Source organism: Equus quagga, chromosome 15 (assembly GCF_021613505.1).
Source record: "Equus quagga isolate Etosha38 chromosome 15, UCLA_HA_Equagga_1.0, whole genome shotgun sequence".
Classification (NCBI taxonomy): Eukaryota; Metazoa; Chordata; class Mammalia; order Perissodactyla; family Equidae; genus Equus; species Equus quagga.
Window position 1 is genome coordinate 93,486,611 of NC_060281.1, and position 19,689 is coordinate 93,506,299.

General features: G+C 46.6%; 1 protein-coding gene across 6 annotated transcripts in view; it reads right to left on the reverse strand.

Moving 5' to 3' along the window:
• LOC124226374 (protein HIRA) overlaps nt 1-19,689 on the reverse strand; it is a 90,123-nt gene that overhangs the window by 42,613 nt on the left and 27,821 nt on the right. For all 6 annotated transcript variants that reach the window (XM_046639557.1, XM_046639558.1, XM_046639559.1 and 3 more), the window contains 8 exons: nt 14,612-14,707; nt 13,177-13,337; nt 11,137-11,304; nt 9,137-9,250; nt 7,045-7,115; nt 6,300-6,405; nt 3,467-3,682; nt 2,460-2,545 (listed from right to left, as the gene is read on the reverse strand). In XM_046639557.1, coding sequence (XP_046495513.1) covers nt 2,460-2,545; nt 3,467-3,682; nt 6,300-6,405; nt 7,045-7,115; nt 9,137-9,250; nt 11,137-11,304; nt 13,177-13,337; nt 14,612-14,707 — 1,018 coding nt within the window. The remainder of the gene's footprint in view (nt 1-2,459; nt 2,546-3,466; nt 3,683-6,299; nt 6,406-7,044; nt 7,116-9,136; nt 9,251-11,136; nt 11,305-13,176; nt 13,338-14,611; nt 14,708-19,689) is intronic.

The following is a 19,689-nucleotide window of genomic DNA, read 5'->3' on the forward strand; positions in this document are numbered from 1 at the left end:
TGTTTGGTTTTTTTTGCTGAGGAAGATTCTCTTGAGCTAACATCTGTTGCCAGTCTTCCTCTTTTTGCTTGAAGAAGACTCGCCCTGAGCTAACATCTGTACCAGTCTTCTTCCGTTTTCTATGTGGGTCACTGCCACAGCATGGCTGCAGACAAGTGGTGTAGGTCTGCACCTGGGAACCGAACCCAGGCTGCCAAGGTGGAACACACCGAATTTAACCACTAGGCCATGGGGCCAGCCCCTCAATTGAATTTTAAATCAGAACAATGTTAAATTTAATAAAAATGCATCTTAGGCATCTATGGAAATGATCATATATTTCTTTTGATTAACATGTAGAAGTAAATTAAGTTTCCCAAAATTTGAACTACCTTGCTTTCCTAAAACAAGACTTCCTTAGTCATAATGTATTAGCATTTTAATACACTGTAAGATTCTCATTGTTACTATTTTTTTAGGATTTTGCATTGACTTTTGGAAACAAGAATGATGAGGAATTTATCACATTCTATCTTTGTAACATTTTGATGTAAATGATGTGTTCATTTCAAAAAAAGATTTTCCAAGTTTTCCTTCTTTTTCTACGAACTAGAGTATTTTCAACAGTATTCGAATGATCTGTTCCTTTAAAGTTTCTTAGAATTTCCCTGTGAAGCTTTCTTAGGTTGATGATTTTTGGTACATTAGCTCTTTGACAGTGTCCTCTATTTCTTCTATAATAATTCATCTGTACAGATATTCTTCAGTTTTGATAACTGTATTTTCCTCAAAATCATTCATTTTCAAATTTATTTGCATAGAGTTCAGCAAAGAAGACTTTCCTCCTTTTGATTGATTCTTTATCTGTGATTATTTCCCATTTATTTCTACTTTAAATATTTGTGCTTTTTCTTTTCTTTCTTGATTAGCTAAGCTAATAATTACCTATTCTGTTGCTACTTGTTTTACTATGAGAGTCAGGAGAGCAAACAAGCCTTTAAGACCAAAAGAATCAAGTTCTGGTGCCAGAAATATGTGCCCTGTGGCACAAAACTGGCTCAAGGCCACGTAGGATGCTACCCACTTCCGTCTCCTCACCAGGTGAGGCTTGCAAGGATCTACAGAACAAAAGTGCCACCATCAACACCACCACCTCTACCACCTCCAGGACCCTTACTCCTCCCACAAGCCCTGCAGTGTTCAAAGCACAGTCACATACTTCTCTCATTTGGTCCTACTAAAAGACAGGCAGGTGGCATTACCCTTTAGGTTCACAATGAGAAAAAGACTTGACCAAAGGAAAACCACTCTCTGGGAGGAGTCAGGAGACCTGGTTCTGGCTCCACCTAGTCAGGTCTCCACCTTCCAGGCCTTAGTGCCTGCACACCTAACAAGAGGTGGTCAGATTGGCACATCGTATGACTGAAGGTGTCTTTAGACTTCAAGGAAGATTTGGAATAGCTCATGGATGAACCACTGAAAAGTGCAGAGGACTACTGTGTGGTGTCCTGAGCAGACTAGCTGAATGAGTATAAAACCTAGAATGAATCACCTTGACAGCGAGGTCTCTTTCTTTCACATAGGGCCTTATCATCCTTTGAATCCACATACATCGCTTTGGGGAGAATGACCAACACAAAAGCAAGCCTGACTACAGCCGTTGAGACAACAGCAAACGGTGACTAAGTCCACTCCTCCCCTCTCTCTTCTCAGGAAAATGTGGCTCAGAGCCCTAACCTTCGCCCAGCAATTCCACTTCTGGGAAGTATCCTGAGGGAACAGCCACGGGTGCACTCAAGAATTCATTTACAATCACAAAACACTGGACACAGACTACAAATCCAGTTAAGGGGCTGGTTAAGTAAATCGTGGTGCACTCACAGGCTGGCAACCTGGACAACCAGCAAGTCACTGCTTCAGAGAACTATTTATTAAAATGGATGCAAGGTCAAGATACAGGAACAAGTAGGGGAAAAAAGACTAGAGATACAGATACCAAAATGCTAACAGTTGATTATGTCTGAGAGACTGGATTATTGGTAACATTTTCAGGCTTTTAATATTTCCAACAACGTGTGTATATTCCTTTCATAATCAGAAAAAGAAGGCTGTAAAAAGGAAAAGAAATAGAAAAAAATCAGTCTGACTAGTCTCTCTGGCATGTCTTCCAATGCCCTGCTAACAATGAAGGGGGCTGGCTGTGAGGACATACTGGCCCTGCAGAGGCGCCCTTGCTGGCCTGTTGCAGGCTCCTGCTGGCCTGCCTAAAGGCCAAGTCAAGTATGCATAAGGGCTCTGTGGGAAGCGGGGGCTTTGAGGCCAGTGGGAAGTTGGGCTCAACTCCCTCACTTCCAGAGTCTATGGGTCAGACTGGCCCAAGAGCCTGTGAAGGGCCAGATTATGAGAGGGTTAACTGGTGAAAGGAGAGAGGAAGACCTCCCCAGATAAGGCCACAGAAAGCTCGGTGAGTGAACGAGTACCCGGTGTCCAGCTGTGCTATGCAGAGAGGTGTGATTCTCCTCCGACCATCTGCCGTCCGAGTCTCAACTTGTTTCTTTAAAAGATTCTGGCAAAGTAGAGTGACACAAATGAATGCAAGAATTTCTGCCAACTATCTCCAAATAACAAAAAATAAAGCCTCTAAGGAAACGTACTCTAACTTCCCTTTCTACAGCCTTTCTAGTCCAATTAAACTAAGCCGTCTAATCAAAGAACAAGTGTTTCTATCAGGGTGTGTGCTCAACTTCCTGCACGGTAAAGCAGCAAGGACAGAAAGCTCCCACTTCAAAGAGCTCCAGCACCTTCCTCTCTATCCTCAATACTGCAGGCCTGGCCAGGTTCCCAGGGCAGCAAGCATGTGCCAGCCTGGCCACCCCCACCCAGCAGCCATGGGGCTCAACAAGGAAACTAATGAATGACACCTGTACCCTGCACTTGTCTCTAAGCCATGATTTGCAAACTTTACTAAAGGCTCATAACCAAGGGTTCCCAGTCACACACTGTGTCTGAATCACGTGGGGAGTTACGTCACCCTGCACAAGCTCCTGGAGATGGTTTAAGCTCTCCAGGTCTCCAGATCTCAACATTTCCTGCCCCTTCCTGGTGAAACACGGACTTCTAGAGGAAGAAGGGGGAGCCCACACACGTCTCCTCAGGGCAGAGCCTGAAACCCACTGTTCTCAGTATCTAGAATTTCCTAGAAAGGCTAGAAGTGGGGTTTGGAAGTCCCTATAAGAGATGACCTCCTCTAGAGCTCCCTGGGACAAAGAGGTCTTTGATAAAGGTGACTTAGGCCCCATTATTACCTCATGCAGCTGATGGCAATGGGGCCAAATGGCCCCAAGCTGGCTGACTCCTGGGTCCTGCTCCAGGCACAGCACACATCTGCTTCCCACCAATGTTTGTGCCCTGTACAGACTGCCTGTTCCCTTCGCCCTGTCCCTGGACACATGCCCAGGTCCTTAGTGCCACAGGGCCAAGCCCTCACCTTCCTGATGTCTTCTAGACTCTCCCCATTAACGACACCGGCGACAGAGGCAGTTGAGCCCGTCTCTCTGGCTGTGGTACTCTTCTGGTCCAGCTGCTGTTGTTGCTGCCTCCGCTGGTACTTGAGCATCTCAGGGTTCTCAATGACAGCTGTGGAGAGTTGGGCCTCGGTCATGATGGCCAAGCTCTTGCCATAGGTAGATTGGTGAATGCGGCTCTAGGGGAAGCAGAGAGAAGTGCAACAAACTGGAGGTGAGCAGCAACCTAGTGGACGTTGCCCACCAGTTGGCAAGCTGCATGTTGGTGTTCCTCGTTCTGAAAGTGGAGAGGGCCCTGAGCAGGGGTTCCAGAGCCCCGGACACCAGCTCTCTATCACCTCCCACCCTATTCTGCCTGTTGCTGATTAGATGACTCTGGAGGTCTTGTACCCTCCCTAGATGTTTATGACCTCCTGTGTATCCATAGCTTGGGATGAAAGTGAATGAGTAACCAATAAGAAAACACTTACCACAAGGTCTGGTACAGAACAAATGGCAATAAACATCTGCTGAACTAAAATTAAGACACTCAAATTGCTAACTTAAGGCTCTTAAATCACTCCAGGGACGCCAAATACTTTTTGGGAATCAGATACTGAAACCCTCAGTCTGCTTTCACTGCTCCTTTCTGCAGCTGTCAGCCCCGCATGGTAGGAGGTCGCCACGGGAATGCTAACAGGGCCTCTAAGAGCAAAGAAAGGCCTGGCACAGCAGACCTGGGGTAATCCTTCTCTGCCCCTTTTGTCCCCCAACATGTCCTGACCCTTCTGAGCAAGGCCCCTCCTCTATCTTGCCAGCTTTCATTAGTCTGTGCCACAACAAGCTGAACAGGATCCCATGTGGGCAGGGACAGTGACCCTAGCACACCAGAGTGACTGGTGTGATGAGGAGCAAACTGACACAAGGACGTGCTAACAACCATGTGGAGGACATCTGTCTCATAGCAGAGGATGCCGGACAGGGGAGGGGGGCCATGGGACCTGCTCCTGCAGGACCTTGTGTGCCTGCATGTGGCCAGGCGCTCCCCTGCTTGCCACCTTGGCTCCTATCCACTCTCCCCTGAATCTTGAAGCAGAATTCAGAGTTTGGCCCTAGCATTCCTCAAACACAGGGTCCCTGCCTGTCATCTGGGGAATGGTTAAGTTAGACAGGGTTATGATCTAGGCTTCCACTACAACTCTTCGTGGGGAGGGAAGTACACAGTGATCTGAGGTTATAATGACAGTGACAGTGTGAAGAAGATCTGAGGCCACTGAGACACTCATTCTTTCTTTGACAAACCACTGCTGGAGTGCCAGGCCCTATTCTAGGAGACGCCAATCCCTGAGAGGTTTACATCACAGTGGGGGCTCCACACAGAGGCTTATGAGGGAGCTTCTACCAGCAACTGCATCACTAAGGGGAGAGCTGCCCAATGCTCTGGGCTTTCACAGGGGCTCCTTTCAGACAAGTGAATACCTTCCACTAAGTGTTGGCAAAGGCTCATTTGTAGAAATGGCAGGTTTCTAAGTCTACGGTAGGTAAAGCAGAGCCTTTCCCACAGCGCTTGAAGAAGGGCACATGGGCCCCATTGTCCTGGGCAGAGCATAGAGGAGAGGAGGGCTGGCCCAAATGCAGTGGGCCTGTTTCATGCTTTCATTCTCGTACCTAAGGGTCATGCATGGCCTTAGCAAAAGGTCACACTATTTTCAGATGCTTAGTTACCTTACTGATGAATCAGATAAGCCCTGCCTTGGAGGGTTTTATTTATTTTTGTTTTTTTTGAGGAACATGAGTGCTGAGCTAACTACTGCCAATCATCCTCTTTTTGCTGATGAAGACTGGCCCTGAGCTAACATCTGTGCCCATCTTCCTCTACTTTATATGTGGGACGCCTACCACAGCATGGCATTTGCCAAGCGGTGCCATGTCCGCACCCGGGATCCGAACCGGCGAACCCCGGGCCGCCGAGAAACGGAACGTGCGAACTTAACTGCTGTGCCACCGGGCCAGTCCCTGAAGGGTTTCATATAATTTAAATGAAATAATATATGTAAGATGCATGGCCCAGAATCTGACATACAATAAATGACCAACATCATTGTTATAATTGCTGCTCCATGGCAACTACATCAATACCAGACAACGGGGAAAGCGACATGAGCAGGGACCCTTGGGAGCCACTCCTGCTTTCTCCCAGGGTGAAAGCTTCCCAGTGTGTTGCTAATTATCAGTTCAAGAAGAGATGCCCAAAGTCATTTTATTCTTAACTCCAGAACTCATGCATTAATTTAATGTATGTAGTCTTATGAAAGAATCAAATTTATTAATTAAAATGAATAGACTCATTTTTATTTATTTTTCTGTTTGTTTGTTTTGAGGAAGATTAGCCCTGAGCTAACTGCTGCCAATCCTCCTCTTTTTGCTGAGGAACACTGGCCCTGAGCTGACATCCATGCCCATCTTCCTCTACTTTACATGTGGAACGCCTACCACAGCATGGCTTGCCAAGTGGTACCATGTCCACACCCGGGATCTGAACTGGCGAACCCCGGACACACAACCACTGTGCACATAACCACTGTGCCACCAGGCCGGCCCCTAGACTCATTTTTAAATTAACCTATTTTGTAAAGAAGATAAGTATTACCATCTATAAAAGGCAAATACCCAATAACACTTTAAGAAACAATATGTCTGTGTATGTCATAAGAAGGTCTAATCAAAGGGGCTTCTCAGAGCTATTGTGGCTATTTCTGAAGTCCCAGAGCATGTGCAGCACATGGGCCACCAGCTGGTGGTGTGTTGGTCTCCTACCTTCTCCTCCTCGCTCAGGGGGTCTCCAAGCTCATCCTGGGAGAAATCTAAGAATGCCACAGAGCCATCCATGGAGCACACCAGAATGCCCAGACCATTCAGAGTCCTGAAAGAAACGGCTGTCAGCAGCTTGCAAGTAAGAGCCTGTGGTGGTCACCCATGCTTCAGTGGCAGCGCAGGGCTCTAAACAGATGCCGGAAACCCCTGGTGCGGGTGGGGATGGGGGCGAGAATTGTGTCCCAGAGGGCTGTGGTGCTCCCTTCAGTTCTAAGAACATGTACAAAGTATCTCTCATCATGTGTTCTGTAAGAATTTCATTTTTATTTATCTAATTTTTGAAACCATTTAAAAAAAAATGTGAGGGAGTGTACATCTAAATGAGGTCACTGAGAAGCAGAAAATGTGTCTCCACACCTATGCTCATCTGGTTCCTGCAATGTCACATGGTGAAGTGGAGCTAGGATCACAGTGCTCTCCTTTGCAAAGAAAAACACGAGTTTCTCTGACAAGGTATTTTCCAGGGGCAAATCCCAATGGAGCAAAGGCGCAGCAGCAGACGCTCTCCCAACAGCAGGCCCGTGCCGCCCTTCCTGAGCCACACGCAAACAGCACCTGGGGGCTCTGCTCTGGCTGTGACACAGGGGGCCTCTCGTCAGCTGACCCTAATCACATCCAGGAGGCCTTGTGTTCCAATATGCAGCTCCTCCTTTCCTAGCCTGTGCATCGTAACAAGAGTCCATCTTACCAGGAAATATCCATGATGGATTTGTCAAACAGCTCATGGATAACAACCAAAGGCCGTTTCAGACAGGTGAGCTGGAAGGAAAGAAGCAGCAAAGGTTAATGAAATGACTGAAAACCACTTTTTGTCCACTCAGCTAACACTATCAGTCCTAGAAGCCTTGGTTGCAGTTTTTGCTGACATACAGGGCACATTCAACTCTGTTCAAACAGCAACCATCCAAATCCTAAACTGTGGAAACCAAAGCCTGCCCCAAAGTATGCAGACTAGAGTGGTCCCTGCCTGAAGGGCTTGCTGCCCCAAGGGGTCAGCCGGGGAGATGGCTTTCTACACACACACCAGCAACAGAGAAGGGGGTTCTGGGAGGGCTGTGACCTGCGCAGAGAAGGTTTACCCAACCGGGATGGGATGCCAATGCCTGGACAATGGGTGAGGCAGCCAAGGCAACTCCCAGGATAGGAAAACAGCCTCAGAGAGAACCTAGCACCTCTTCTCTGGGCCCAAGAATTTCTGGTACACATGTACATCCAAGACTTGGTGTAACCAGCTAGTACGTCACACAGGCTCATTCTATAAAGTGTGTGGGGATAGCACAGAAACACACAAAAACAGTTTAAGCTGCCCTTAATCCAGACCCAAAGTTAACCACTATTAATGCTTTGATGAGTTATTTTCTTCTAGTCTATCTCATGCAAATATTTTCTTCTTTAAAATAAGCCATATGGTTATGTCTACTTTTTCATTTAATACACAATGAGCATGTCATTAAACATCCTGTAAAAACCTGTTTTTGATGACTGCGCAACATTCACCACATACATATTCGTTATTGAGTCATTATAACACTGGGTTGTGCATCATCTCCACAGCCCCATGGCAACAGCAAGATCCATCTCCCATACAGTAGTGTCTGACCACCGTGCTGACAGGTTCTGGGCCAGAGGCTGGCGAGCTGGATGGGAACACACTTCTGCAGGGCATCCAGCAGGTGCTGAGGAAGCTTCTGGGAGGCTGGGACTACATGTGCAGGGGAGGCAAGATGCTGCCACCCTAGTGCTGAGGAGAGGGCTGGAGTCTGAATTACTTGGAATTCACAAGAAGAATCTTGCCCTACCCTAATTCCACTTTCAGAAAAAATATCTCTGCCCCTTCTCCAAGAAATGTGGCTACAGACCCATCAGAAATCTAGAACTTGTTTTGTGAACACCTGACCTCAATCAGTGATGTGTCGGTCAAAGCACCATGAACAGAGCCCCAGGTTAGGAGGAGCCCAGGAAGAACATGCCTGGAACTGGCTATGATGGAACTAGGGTTCAGGTTCTGGAATGGATGCTACATGAACACTGGGCTAGAAAAATCAAAATGTATACAGCAATCAATTCTCTGTGACAAACAATCATAACTAATGCAGCCATAAGATAAGCTTCAAATCTACAACTTCAAATCCACTTGGCTTATGGGGAAATCATTAATAAGGAAGAATTATTGTTAAACACAAAATTGATGAATCTCATCAACATTATGCAAAGTAAAAGCAACACGAGACACAAAAAAGTAAACATTGCACAACTCTATTTATATGCTAGAACAGGCAAAACTTATCAGTGAGACAGGGACAGACATCGTTAGAGTGGGTGCCATGGTCAAGGGTGGGGTCTTGGCTGGGCAGGGACAGGGAGCATTCTGGGGTGGTGGTCACACTGATATAAACATGTTATGACAACACACTGAGCTGTATACTTCAGGTGAATACACTTTATGTAGGTTATATGTTGATACAAAGGTTTTTTTTAAAAGGAAGCAAACACAACACGCCAACTATGGCCTCAACTGCTGAGGGTGTTCTCTGAGTCTGGACACGAGACCTGCTCTGGCTGGGGGTCAGGGTGGCCTCTCTTGGTTGGGCTCAGACTCAGTCTTCAGTGGTTCCTTCAAGAGTAGCAGGAAGGCCTGATCTCACGTGCAGCACAGGAGCACAGACTGAGCTCCATGAGAAGCAGGAGTCTCTCCTCTTCCAGGCCTCCAGGCTCCACCTCCTTCACCAGCATACCCCATCCCTCCCTACTGCAGCAAAAGCTCATGGTCAGGGGCTCACCCAGACAGAGAGAGAACGGTCCTTGCTGCCAACAGCACAGCAGCAGTATGGGCAGCTGGGCTTCGCAGAACTCCCATTCTTCTGCTTCTTTTTGAAGATTTTTGGGTTGAATTTCTAAAGGCAAATAACAAATAATTAATGAAGTATGAAGGATGTACCCCATGCCAAGTATTAGAAACACACCACCATCTCAGCCCGCCAGTGGAGCCTAGCCCTGGGCACTTGACACACGTTACTTCATCTTCACAACTACCTAGGAGGCATTTTGCTGAGGATGAAATGGAGGCTCAGAGAGGCCAGAAAAGTGTGCCAAGTCACCAAATGAGTAAATGGTGAGATGTAGGTTCAAAGCTGGCTCTACCAACAGTCCAATTCTGGGCCTGCATCCACCCTGATGGCATGGGAGCTACTGAAACTGGCCTTGTGAATCCCTACTGGTCTGGACAAGGCCAGCTCAAGGACCTGGACTTCAGGGAGAAGGTCCCGAGGGAGGCCAACAGGATTGTCAGGAGAGGTCTGCTCCATTAATCTCTTTCCCGTCACTGGCTTTGTTGTCGCTCAGTCAAAACTGTCCAGGAGAGACTGATCAGCCCTGCATGAACTCACTGGGCCAGGGATGACAGCTGTCATGCTAAGCTCAGTCCAGGTAGCTGCCCCCGGTGTAAACTGGGCATTACTTTTGGAAAGGTTGGAAGCACATGCTGAGCTCCCTGCCACCTTCCTGAATTGAAAGGGGTGGGAGCCCTAGACCCCAAGCCAGGACAACTGAGGAAGCAAGGGGGCTCCTTAGAGCCTGGTGCCAGGTGGCCTGGAGGGGTCCTAATTCAAGAGGGCAAGCAGAAATGGCCAGGGAGACAGAGACTGAAGAACATGGAACCCAGAGGCGTGTACCCCGGGCTTGAGTCTCTACTACCAGTGAGTTGGCTGCGAGGCCTCAGCGCTGCAATCTCACAGAGCTGTGATCTGACAGAGCCACGATCTCAGAGTCACTCTTACAGTGGCTGTGAGGATCACACGAGAGAGCCATGTGGAAGACTGTGCTAACCATGGAGCACTGATTTTCAAATATTTTAGCAACAAGGTCTTGGTTTCAAACAAAATTTTACATGAAGTCCAATACAAAAAAATTAAGGAAGTAATATTTTATTTGTATTAAGTTTATACTTTAAGTCACAATATATGATATTATCAGTTTAAACACAGGAAGGATGAGCCCATTTGGTGAATACAAAAAACTGAGATGAGGGTCCTGGACGATCCTTCACTTTCATCTACCTTAGCCTGCCAATCTATTTGCTTTGTTCTGGTTGCCCGGGGTTGAGAAAATCCTGGTCTCACAGGCTGTTTGCAACTACTTAACAGCTTGCCTTGGGCACTCTCAGGATGCTCTTCAATGAAAGTAGCCCAGAGTATAAAAGGAGTGGCCGGTACTCTTTAGCCTAAAAGGTTAACAGTAGCCCACATCTTCTGGCACCTTTCACCTTCCACGTCAAGGCGGGTGGGCAGCTCCAGACACAGGGAAAGCACTCTAGTGATCCACAGCATAGCCTCGCAGCTACGACTGGCTGCTGCTGAGGTGCAGGGACAAGCACAGCTGCTCGGCACACATATCAGAACTGAACCTGTGTTCCCTGGAGGCTGACAAGTGGGCCACTTGTCAGCACCACCATGCTTGCGTACCCATGAGCAGACCCAAATGTGTAAAAAGGCTAGTGCAGACCTACAATATTCCTAATCAAAGTCTGCTTCTGGTGATATTCATCATGTTAAAGTCTGTCAACAAAACACATAAACATGTATTCTATTTTGCAAGGTTAGTTTTCAAGTACTGAAACATAAACATTTAAAATGAAACAAGAACACGATGTGCTGAATCTCAGAGCCGAGCACCTCAGTCCTACATGGGACCCAGCCTCAGGGAGCACGGCACTGCCCAGGCTCTGAGGGTACCACTCAGGGTGGAGCTGACAGCTGACCAACCTGAGGCCAAGAGCACTCACCACAACAGTCACAGCTTTCCGGTGCCCGACAAAGTCCATGTTAGTCTTCCAGCCCTCCCGTTCGATGATCTGGGCAGTGGGGCCAGAGTTGTTCATGGCATGGGCAGATACCAGGTAGTGCCCATCAGGTGACCAGCTGAGTCGCAACACGTGTGTCGTCCCTCCACACTGAAAGAAACATCTGTGCTTGAAAGGAGCTCAAGGCCAACTTTGTGACCAAAACCGTGGGCCCAAGAATACAATCAAACTCTGACTGACAAATATATGATGGTGGCGTGTGCATCCAAGCATCTGGCTACACTGACAGCTGTTAACTCCAGTCTTTCCAGATGATCCAACAAAAACGCCTGTCAGATGAGACTGGAAGGTGTAGCATCCTACACTCCTCACAGTACAGTATATAGGACCTGAGAGGATCTGCAGGAGGCCAGCTCTTTTAACTATCAACTCTGCGTGGGTCAAATCTATCTGGCCAGTGACCCCTTTCTTCTGCTCAGCACCTGCTAACTGCACACATGAAGTCTGCAGAACATTCACTGCAGCAGAGAAAGAGCCCTGCTGACCCTCAGGTCATGCAGCCATGACCATGTGGCATCACCTGCTCTCTCGAGCCCATCTCCTCACCTGAAGCCTGGTGATCTACCAAGGAGAAGAGGTGTATAAAGTCTGTAAAAACAGTAAAATGCACGGCAGAAAGGCAATGTTCCCCTGACCTAGATGCAGGGCTGAAGCAGGGCATTCCTTCACATTATTCCTCCTGCAAGGTGAGATGTATTAGCCAAAAGCCAGTCCCCTGAAGCTCAAGGTCAATTTAGGACAACCCTAAAGACTTAGGGTTGAGACCTTGGCCTTACGGCCCTAGAGGAAGGCAGGACAAGGCAGGGCCTGAGCGCAGTGACATATCTGCCTCAACTTCCAGCTGGGCCCCAGACCAGGCAGGACAGGCCCACTCCAAAGGCTGAAGAGTGCTACCAGTTCCCACTGGGATTCCAAACACTCCTTTCCCGCAGTCACCCCCAGGAGCCCAGCCTACAGGACCCCCTGCTGCCAAGCAGCAGGGGACCTAAGGACCTCCAGAAGGCATAAGGGCCCATGTCCCTTGTACCAGGTGGCTGCAGCCAAGAAGAATAGAACTAAGGAAGGTGAAGGTCTGTGCTAATGTGCCCAGTCCAGGAGGTCCTTACTGTTGGTTTGGGGAGAACTGAATACACGATTTCCACTTGCCTCCTGCAGCTAGCCCTGACCAGCGGGCAAACGCCTAATTCTTCCTGCAAAGCTTCACTCATGTCCCTTCCTCTGAGATGTCTTTCCTGATGTGATCACACCTCCTCGGTGATTTCTGTACACTCTGGATAAATCCACCACCATCCTCACAAGTGATATGACTGTCTGTCTTTCCCACTGGGCTCTCAGCTTCAAGGGAGACTTGATCTCAATTTGCTTTCATTTCCTGCACCCAGAATTGCCTTACACATAGTAGGCACTTAAGAAATGTCTAATGAATAATGGCAACCTTGAGCTCTGATCCCATATGTAATGACAACTCAAATGAAGGAAGATATAGTAAAATACTACACAAGCCACTGTAGTCCACCTTCAGTAATTTTGCAAACTGTACTGCTAACTCTGCCCAAGAAAGCAGCAGGCTAGCCTGCAGAGTGAAGTCAGCGAGCAAAGCCACAGCACAGTCAAGAAAAATCCAAGAGACAGCCTCTTCCACCCGCCCGCTTCCCCGCCTCCACCTCCACCTGACTCCCTAGGGCAGCACAATGTAAAGTCCACACTGTAAGAAAGTTTCATATACGCCTGCGGAAGTGCAAGGCATCTCTAAGGTTCTCTTCAGCTTTAAAATCTAGAAATCTTTTTCACTTCAAAACTGGATGTTTAATAGCTTCTGAAAAATGAAAGATTTGCATCATCTGACTCTTTGGGCCCCAGAGAACCCTGACCAGCCTGGTTAGGTCCCCAGACTCTGCATTCACCCACGAGGTCTGGGCCAGCAAGGCTGCTGGGCCAAGCTCTCTGGGCTGTCTTCATTACCTCATCAAAAGGTTTTGTGATGCTAGTCTCCAACTGCCAGTCCAGCGTCCTCCACACCTTCAGGCTGCGGTCATCAGCTTGAGAAGCAATGTATTTACCAACAGGGTCCCAAGTCAACCCCTTCACCAAGCCAGAATGACCTCTCAAAGTAGCTAGAATTTCTACGAAGAAAAATAAAAGAGATTGGAAAGGCGTTACCCAGGGAAAAAAGACTATATGGAAACATGAACTGCAATCCACGGGTCATGGAATGGCCAGCCATGAGAAGAGTCCTCAGGAGGCTGCCCTGGCCAGCCCCTGCTCTGGGCACAAGCAGACAAGCCCCCTAATTTGATCTCCACAAGGCAAAAGCAATCTGAAGAAACAACTACCCCCGGGCAGGCCCTGTGGATTTCCCTTTAGCCACAGCTGACATTTGAGGATTGAGGCTGTCCATGCTCCCGAAAGGGCAGACAACCAGGGCCAGAGCTGAATTCTGCTCCCTTGTCCTGTCTGCAGCTGGCGGCCTGCCTCTCGTTTCCCTTTCTGGACAGAAGTCCGTGCCCATCTGAGCAGTCCTGTGTGGACCTCCCCAACAGCTTCTCCCTAAGGTGCAGGCCTGACAGCTCTGGGACCCGGCCCTGTGCTGAGTGAGTCCTCTGTAAGTCACCACTGGGGACAAATGTGTGGGAGACAGCATTTCCTAGAGATCCATAATCTAAATGCCAGCCTCTAAATCTGCCCCTCCATGGCCAGGCCAAGTGTCCTCACACATGCTGGTGGCTTACACGGAAAGAAAATGACTTGGATCAAGTCCATGAACGATTCTTTTTAGTCCATGAGGAAAACATACTCCAGACACTGAGCAGGAATGTGAGCAGTATCTTACTAGTTATAAACTGCAGTGCTATGCCCAGTTAAGCCAACTGTTGTGACTTTAAATACATAAATAAGAAAAATTCACCCTGTGTAAAACCAGATTTGTTAGCCCGCCTCTGCTCAAGGGTTTCACAGAAGAGATGGCAACTGAGCTGAGGTGAGAGCCCAGCAGAGGGAGGGCATGCCCTGAAGGGCATGTGAGAGGGGAGTGCTGGGCATCTGGGGGCATGTGGAGGTACAGCACACATGGGGGGTGCCTGGGTGAGCTGAGCACCAGCTGGACAAGGTCTCCAATATCAGTTGTCAACCTACCACCCTCATGATCTATGGCACATCCGTGCTAGCCTTTGGTTACTATTTTCTTTAACATAAACCTCTTTAAAAATCTTAAACAAATGTAACTGATGAAGAAAAAAGAACTGAGTTACTGACAAGACACGCAAATCCCCATCCACTGAGAGACACTTGCTGTCACCAGCCAAAGGAAACAGAGAGCCCACCCTGCTCCAGACACGGACAGGCGGTGTTGCTGACAAGTGGCTCATTTCTGCTGCCACCAGTCAGAGGAAGCCCAGACCTGGGAACTTCACAGCGTTCCAGATGACAACAGTGTTATCCACGCTGCACGAGGCCAGCCAGGCGTCATGGGGAGACCAAGCTACGTCCATCACATCTGGAAGACAAAGGGCTGGCGGTGAGTCTCTTACCTGGCATACAGATTTGACAAGGGGACCCTTTAGCACCACCCGTCTGCCAGCTGGGCCAACACCAGTCCCTGGTGTTCTCATATCTGAGATTTCACCTGGGACCATCATAGCTAGACTTTTTTCCTCAAAGCAGCTTCTAAAAATTCCCCACTAAGAGGTTTCTCAACTGGTCATAAAATTTAAAGCATCTAATTGATCCTGCCCTACTCCTTTTACAAAGCAACTGAGGGCATGGCTGAGAGCTTGGAACCATGTGGCATCACACATACCAGAACCCTGGCTCTGACACCTACTGGGTCTGCAGCCTCGGGCTCACTCCTAAACCCTGCTAAGCTTGTTTCTCCAATCTTAACTGGGCCTTCCTCAGAGAGCCCTTGGAGCACTGTAGGTCCAACACTCAGCAGAACACCTGGGGCACAGTGAGAGCCCAATAGCTGCTAACTAACGGAATGAGTGGAAAGTCATCTTGCGGCCCTTTTCCTCATAATCTTCTCAGCATCTCATCTCCAAGACTCTGCCAGAGCACCCCTTTCCTACAGAGCCCCCAAACAGAATTAATCATGCTCATTTCTCTGTAACTCAATTTTCTCATCTGGAAAATGTGCATTAAAAAAATCCTATCCTGAGAGGGTTATTATGAGGATTAAATGTGAGAAACTGCTATAGCCAGGTGCCAGGCACACACCAAGGCATCGATAAAGATGAGCTGTGATGGCGACAGTGACCATGCCCATCTTACCATCCAGGTGCGATGGGAGCCAGTCTTACTGCCTTTTCTAACCTCAGTGCCTGGTTCAGTGCTGGGTATACAGAAGAATGGCTGGAGAGGTGAAGAAACAGAAACACAGCAGCAAGATCACAGCTATCCACTCCTTTCCTCATAAGATTTTTAAAAAGAGATGCAAGCAATAATCTTCAGTGAGAGCTTGATGAACTGTCCACACTGCGTCTGTATTTCATGCTGCATGCGTATACTAGCATGTTGATCTAGTACTCTAATAGCCCGTGTGAGTTGCAGGGCTTCTCTTGTTTTGCTCTGCATTCTATGTCATTGAGTGTTCACCACCATAAAGAGACCTAATCTAACAGTGAACTTTCACTGGGTTCCAGTTTTTCATGCTAATCAGCACAAAAGTATACATCACTCTTCACATTCTGGATTATTTCTTTGAGACTGATATCCCAAAGTGGAAATCTGGGCAGAATATCTGAATACTTTCATAAATCTGGATTCTCTTAACACTGCAGACTGCTTCTCAAAGACCTCTATGACTTCACACTTCTACAAGCAGAACGTCCATTTCAAAACTCACTTATTAGCTTGAGGATTATGATTTTTTCCCTTCTAACTGACTAAGCACATTTAAAAATTTGTAATTTCACGTGATTGGTAGTGAAAGTGAAGATTTTTCATATCTGTTTGTTGTCGTCTTGGATTACTTTGCTCCTATCTTCTGTCTGGTGAGAGGTCTTTCGTGCCGTTGGTCTAACAAACACAAATGCCATGCCTACAAAAACGAAGAACAAGAACCTCCTCTAGGAGCTTAGAGCCTGGGAGGGGCAGACACGCAGGCAGCAGAACTTCAGTGTGGTGCCTACGTCCTAGAGCAGAGAAGCGCCCAGAAAGGAGACGTGATTTCATTAGCAATTTTCACAGACCATTGGTAACACAGGTATTAGCTGCAAATTTCATCAGTTTTCCTTCCTATAATGTAGATTTATGTTGTAAAGTCTGTTATTCTCCTTTGTGACTTTCATTGCCTGTTAACCTTGAAAAATATTCCCTCTGCTAGAGGTCTGATGAATATTCGATTCTGTTTTCTCCTGCTATAATTATTTAGAACTCTCCTCTCTTTAACATCTGGAACATACTTTGGTGTAGGCTGTACTCAGTGAGGCTCTAAATTACTTTCCCTTCAACCATAAACTGCTTCACGGTCATTCTAGCACAAGTGGGGAACAATCCTTTCTTTCCATCATCAATAAGCGATACTGCCTTCACAATACACCAAGTTCTCAGGTACACTGTGGCCTACTTCAATGCTGTTAGTTTTGCCCAGAGATCCAAGATGTTCCGATCACTGCAGCTTTGAATGATTTCATCTGCAACCTTACTTATCTTTCCAGAAGCCTTCTGGAGTCACTGCTGAGTTCTGCAGTAAATCCACCTGTGACATAATTTTCTCTCTAAACCCCAGTTTTGGATATTCTGTCTTCAGACTATACCACCCCCCTTCACTTCTCACTGCAGACCTCCCACATACCTGAGACCCTCCCTGCCAAATTTAAGTTTCTGGTCACCATCATTCCCGCCGACCCTCCCATCATCATTCTTGGTGATTCCAAGAGGATGATTTCACACCAAGGCTCTTGTCCTTAAACTCCTCCTCCAAGGACCTTTGCTTCCACTACTTCAGCCGTTCATTCCCATGGTCAGGCCCAGAGACCCTCCCTAACAGACCACTTCCTCCTTGGTCTCAATTCCAACCCTTCACACTCCTACCATCAACCTGGTGCTTCCAGTTCACTCTCAACCCCAATGGTTCTTTCAGGCACTAGGAGCCTCTGATGCTACAGGCCTTCCACTGTCTGCCTCCTTACCCAGCTTAGAGTCTGCCACCCATCAGTTCCACCACTTCCCTTTGCTCTTCTCCCGTGTCTTCACAGGCTTCTGACAAAACTCAGCCCAGTTCCATCCAGCTCTATCCTCCCCTTGGTCTTTCTTGAGTACCCTCCAATTTGGCTTTCACCCAACTACACTAACATGAATGACACCTGCCAAGGCCACTAGCAGCCTCCATGCCAGCAAGCACAATGCTGTCAATCCTCAGTCTTCACTTGACCTCAAGGCAATGTGTGACATGCTGCTCACTCCCTTCTCCTTCAAATGCTCTCTCCACTATCTTAACTCGGCTCTCCATCTCAGCTTCTTTTGCTGAGAGACGTTTTTGCTTCACATTTCCCCTAGCAAACATTTCTGTCCCTTCCACAAACCTCTCATCCCAGGTGACAGCAAGCGCCTCCTTTCCACTGCTCAGGCCCAGCTGAGAAGCCGTCCTGATTCCTCTGCTTATCTCACACCCCATATCCAATGCACCAGGAAGTCTGCATCTGACCACATTTCCTGACTTCCACTGTTACAACCTAGGTCCAAACGGCCACCGTCTCTCACCTAGATTATGTCAGCAGCCTCTTCACTGGTCTCCCCAGTGCTGCCCTTAGCCCCCCACAATAGGGACTCCATACAGCTGCCACAGAGCTCCTCACTCCTCTGCTCAAATTCCTACTGAGCCTTCCCATCTTACTGAGAAAAGAGCCCTTCACCATGGTCTAGAAGCCCCCGCCCATGCTCTTCTCCCCTCTTCACTCCCTCGCCCTAGCCCCCAGTGATCCCTAAACACACATCCCCACTCCATGACCATTGCCCTGGCCGTTCCCTCTGCCTGGAAAGCTCTTTGAATGTGCACACGTTGTCCCTTCATCTCCATCTGGTCTCTTCTTGGATGTCACCTTCTCAGCAAGGCCTTCTTTGAGAACCATGGGTAAAATGGCGCTCTACCTCATTTTGCTCCCTGGCACTTATCTTCTAGTTTCTTACACGACTACTTTATTGTCTCTCTCTTTCACAAGAATGTAAACTCCCTAAGGGTGAACAGTACCTGGAACACACCAGGGGCTCAATAAACAGTTGCAAAACAAATAATAAATATTAACGTGGGAAAAAAGTCTTTATTTTATTTAGTCTTTCCATTTATGAAGTGGTGATTTTATCTCTCTCAAAAAAGGTTTGTGGTTTGTCTTAGAGATCTTGTACATTTCTTGCCAAGATTATTCCTGGGTATTTACAATTTTTGATCTTACCATATGAGAGTTCTCTTTTTGTTATTAGACGTTCTAATTGGTTATTACTAGTGAAAGATAAAATTTTTCTTATGAAGCCAATTTAGTGAGTCATTTTTATTAGTCCAAGTGCTTTTCAATGCTTTATAAGTTCAAAGAGCTTTATTGCTTTGGGTTTTCCTGATATGCAGTGCCATCCCCATATCATTTTTGTCTTATTTTCCAGTACATCTCTTTCTGATTTCTGTTTAGCTGTATTGCAGAAATTCCAAAGTAACAAATTAAGTGACAGTACTCACCCTTGTCTTTTCCTGATATAAACGGGAACAAGGCTTTGCCATTGGTTTAAAAAAGACAAAGGACCTTATCGTGTCAAGGAAATAACTTTCCATGGCCATTTTTTCAAAGACATTTTTATTAGGAATTAACGCTGAATTATCTAATATTCCTTTCGAACACCTCCTAAGATGACTCTGTGGCTTTTCTTATTTAACCTCCTAGTATGTTAAGTTATATTAATAGATTGCCTTTACACAAAATTTTTCTATTATAAATCATACTTAGTAAAAATGAATCAATGTTTTCAACCGTTATAAAATTTATGAGTATTCTGTTTCTGATTTTCCTACCTTTATTCATATTTGCCTATGCTTTTGTTTCATTGTTATTTTTATTAGGTTTTAGAAACACAGGGTTATAGCTTCCTTGCAAGAATGAATATTTCTATGTTTTGGAATAATTTTTCTTCAAAGTTTCAAACAATACATGAACAAATAATTTAGGATCAGGAATCATATCTGAAGGTAGCTTCCAACTTCTTTATTGGGTACTACTTTGTTCAGGTTTTCCTAACCCTATAGCATCAATTTTGAAAACATATTTTCTAGATAATTATATTTATTTTAGTATTCTGTCTTGTTTTTTAGTTTAACAGTATAAACATTATATTGCACTCTGATGATTTTTTTCCTCTAGGTTAAATGTTTTTCTAGTTTTTTTTCTTCCTACTCCCTAATTAAATATGCCAAGTATACATTTTTCACACTTTGCTTTCAAAGACACAGTGCTTTCTATTTATTTATTTTCGCTTTTTCACTAATTTTTTTCT